This window comes from Empidonax traillii, unplaced genomic scaffold (genome assembly GCF_003031625.1).
Source record: "Empidonax traillii isolate 1590-97213 ecotype Southwest subspecies unplaced genomic scaffold, ASM303162v1 scaffold44:size1908036, whole genome shotgun sequence".
NCBI lineage: Eukaryota > Metazoa > Chordata > Aves > Passeriformes > Tyrannidae > Empidonax > Empidonax traillii.
In genome coordinates, this window is record NW_020955237.1 from 1,885,046 (window position 1) to 1,888,333 (window position 3,288).

The 3,288-nt window shown below is 46.9% G+C and overlaps 1 protein-coding gene across 1 annotated transcript in view; it reads right to left on the reverse strand.

Moving 5' to 3' along the window:
* Nucleotides 1-2,343: 2,343 nt before the first annotated feature.
* Nucleotides 2,344-3,288, reverse strand: part of LOC114055035 (ribosome biogenesis protein BRX1 homolog) — a 5,350-nt gene continuing 4,405 nt past the window's right edge. Inside the window, exons 9-10 of the mRNA XM_027878731.1 lie at nt 3,021-3,149; nt 2,344-2,708 (exon numbers count right to left, since the gene is read on the reverse strand). Coding sequence (XP_027734532.1) covers nt 2,439-2,708; nt 3,021-3,149 — 399 coding nt within the window. The 3' untranslated portion in view covers nt 2,344-2,438. The remainder of the gene's footprint in view (nt 2,709-3,020; nt 3,150-3,288) is intronic.

Here is a 3,288-nt window from a genome sequence, read left to right on the forward strand (position 1 = left end):
TATCCAACCCAAACCTCACCTGGCAGAGCTTAAGACCATGCCCTCTTGTCCTACTGGTGGTTGCCCGGGAGGAGAGACCGACCACCCCCGGCTACAACCTCCTTTCATGTAGTTGTAGAGAGTGATGAGGTCACTCCTGATCCTTCTCTTCTCCAGGCTAAACTACCCCAGCTCCCTCAGCCTATCCTCGTAGGACTTGTGCTCAAGTCCCTTCACCAGCCTCGTTGCTCTTCTCTGGACCCTCTCCAGGATCTCAATATCCTTCCTGAACTGAGAGGCCCAGAATTGGACACAGCACTCCAGGTGTGGCCTCACCAGCACTGAGTACAGGGGAAGGATCACTTCCCTGCTCCTACTGTCACACTGTTCCTGATCCAGGCCAGGATGCCCTTGGCCTTCTTGGCCACCTGGGCACACTGCTGGCTCATGTTCAGCCTCCTGTCCATCCAAACTCCCAGGTCCCTTTCCGCCTGGCTGCTCTCCAGCCACTCTGTCCCAGCCTGTAGCGCTGCAGGGGGTTGTTGTGGCCAAAGTGCAGGACCTGACACTTGGCCTTGTTAAACCTCATCCCCTTGGAATCAGCCCAACTCTCCAGTCTGTCCAGGTCCCTCTGCAGAGCCCTCCTGCCTTCCAGCAGGTCGACACTCCCTCGCAGCTTGGTGTCATCTGCAAATTTGCTAATGGTGGACTCAATCTCCTCATCCACATCATCAGTAAAGATGTTAAACAGGACTGGGCCCAACATGGATCCCTGGGGGACACCACTGGTGACCAGCTACCAACTGGATGCAGCCCCGTTCACCAGCACTCTCTGAGCCCCCACCATCCAGCCAGTTCTTAACCCAGCACAGAGTGCCCCTGTCCAAGCCATGGACTGCCAGCTTTTCCAGGAATATGCTGTGGGAGACAGTGTCAAAGGCTTTGCTGAAGTCCAGATAGACACATCCACAGCCTTCCCCTCATCCACCAGGTGGATCACCTGATCATAAAAGGAGATCAGGTTGGTCAGACTGGACCTGCCCTTCCTGAACCCGTGCTGGCTGGCTCTGATCCCTTGTCCATCCTGTAGGTGCTGTGTGATTGCACTTAGGATGATCTGCTCCATAACCTTGCTAGGGACTGAGGTCAGGCTGACAGGCCTGGAGTTTCCTGAGTCCTCCTTGCAGCCCTTTTTGTGGATGGGTGTGACATTTGCCAACTTCCAATCATCTGGGACCTCCCCAACAGGACTGTTGGCAAAGGATGGAGAGTGGCTTGGTGAGCTCCTCCACCAGCTCCCTCATCACCCTTGGGCGGATCCCATCTGGTCCCATGGACTTGTGTGGATCCAGGTGGCAGCTTCTTATCCCTGTCTAGTCTCCAGAAGCCAGTTGTCCTCTTCGTAGGACTTGTGCTCAAGTCCCTTCACCAGCCTGGTTGCTCTTTTCCGGACCCCTCTCCAGGACCTGAAGTAGCTTAAGAAATAGCCCAAATAGCCCCAGAGACATCTGTAACTACTCACTAACATCAGTCATGGAAAGTGTCTTGGAATCAGACTAGATATGTGACGGTTTGGACTTGGCTCCCCGCCAAATGCCCGAAAGCCACGACAGCAGCCTCCTTTCAACCCCCTTTCTTCCCTTAAGTTAAAGGAAAAAGAAACAATAAAAATTAAAGAACCCAAAGTCAAGCTGCTTATATAAAAATATATCTATATTTACATAAATTTCAATTATGTACAGTTAAGATGCTATATACACAGTAAAAGGGGGTCCACGCCCCGAAGGGATAGGGAAAGGGGAAAAAAGGGGACGAAAGGGAATAAAAGGGACACCGAACAGGTATACTAGATCAAACTATACTAATAACTAACAAAACAGATCTCACCACGTCCCTTAGAACAACAGGATCGGCAGTCACAGCCAGCACTCTCCAAACCTCCACGTGGTAGGACAGTGGACTCTGCAGGCCTCAGCCTTAGATAAGCGAGACCAACGCAGGGACCCACTGTTCCCAAACCTCGCTGGAAGAGAAGAGAGCGAGGTCTCTAATCTCCGACTTATTTATACTCTGGTTTACGTAAAAACTGTATGGAATACTGGGTACTTGGCTACTTCCTTGGTTACAAACTGGTCACCAGGAAGGCCTAGACTAAAACCATCACAAGATATTAGGGAAAAAAAGAAACTTTACTGGGGGGATGGCGACCACAGGAACACGTCACCCGGAGCAGTTGTGGATGACCCATCCATGGAAGTGTTGAAGGCTGGGTTGGATGGGATGCCATATTTTTTAAAACTCAGAATCCCAGAAGACAAAAAAAGAATCCTAATAAACACAAAATTCTAATAAAAAAGGATATTTTTTCTACTTAAAACTGAACTCTAGATAGTTTAGCCTGTAAAAACAAATTATTTACAATATTATGACAATACACCTAGTTTCATCCCTTGTAACATTTATGCTGATGTTTCAGTTCTGAATAGCTTTCTTTGCTTCTTCCTCTGAATTTTGCGTAGTTTCTTTTTATCTTTAACAATGGGCTTTGACTCCGGTTTCACGAGCTGTATTTCCACTGGCTTTTCTTCAGCTGGAGTTTCAAAGACCACTTCCGTAGGATCTTCTTTTACAAGGACCTTGCTTGCTTTTTTCTTCTCCTTTTGCACTTCTTTCACATGCTGTTTCTCTCTAAACTTCGCTGCCACTGACAATCTTATCAGCCGTCGATGCTATAAAAACAAGAATTTAAATTTGAACATGTTTCAAATAAGCAATACAGAAAAAATCCAGTATTAAAGAAACACATGGTAATTTCTCTGCTTGGTGGTCAAAATCCTCAGTGCAATGCCATCTTTTCAGTGACATCACTTCTGCACACATTACATGCTTACAAATTACAAAAATTAGTCTGTTCTCTAATTATTATTAGTTGGGGCTCTTTTCTATGAAGGGTCTTGGAGGAGGGCATGTGTGATGCTCCTGCAGAGACACTGGTTTTCAAATTAGTTGCTGAATGAAAGAGAAAACAAAGAACTGCTTACCATATTTGGGGACTGGTAATGAGGATTTTCATACAGTGTTGGCCCTCCAAAACTACCTTGAAAGATTTTGATAAGGTTTAGAACAAAACGAGGCCCAATTTCTACCAGAGATGCATCTTCTTCTATTATCTGCAATAAAAAGAAGACTTCCTTAAATTCTCATGGATCAAATCCCAGTACAGGACCTTGTAGGCACCTTGCAATGGTGAATTTAAATCTGAGATATACTGCCCCTGAAGCTGATAGGCTACACCTGTATAAACCCAGT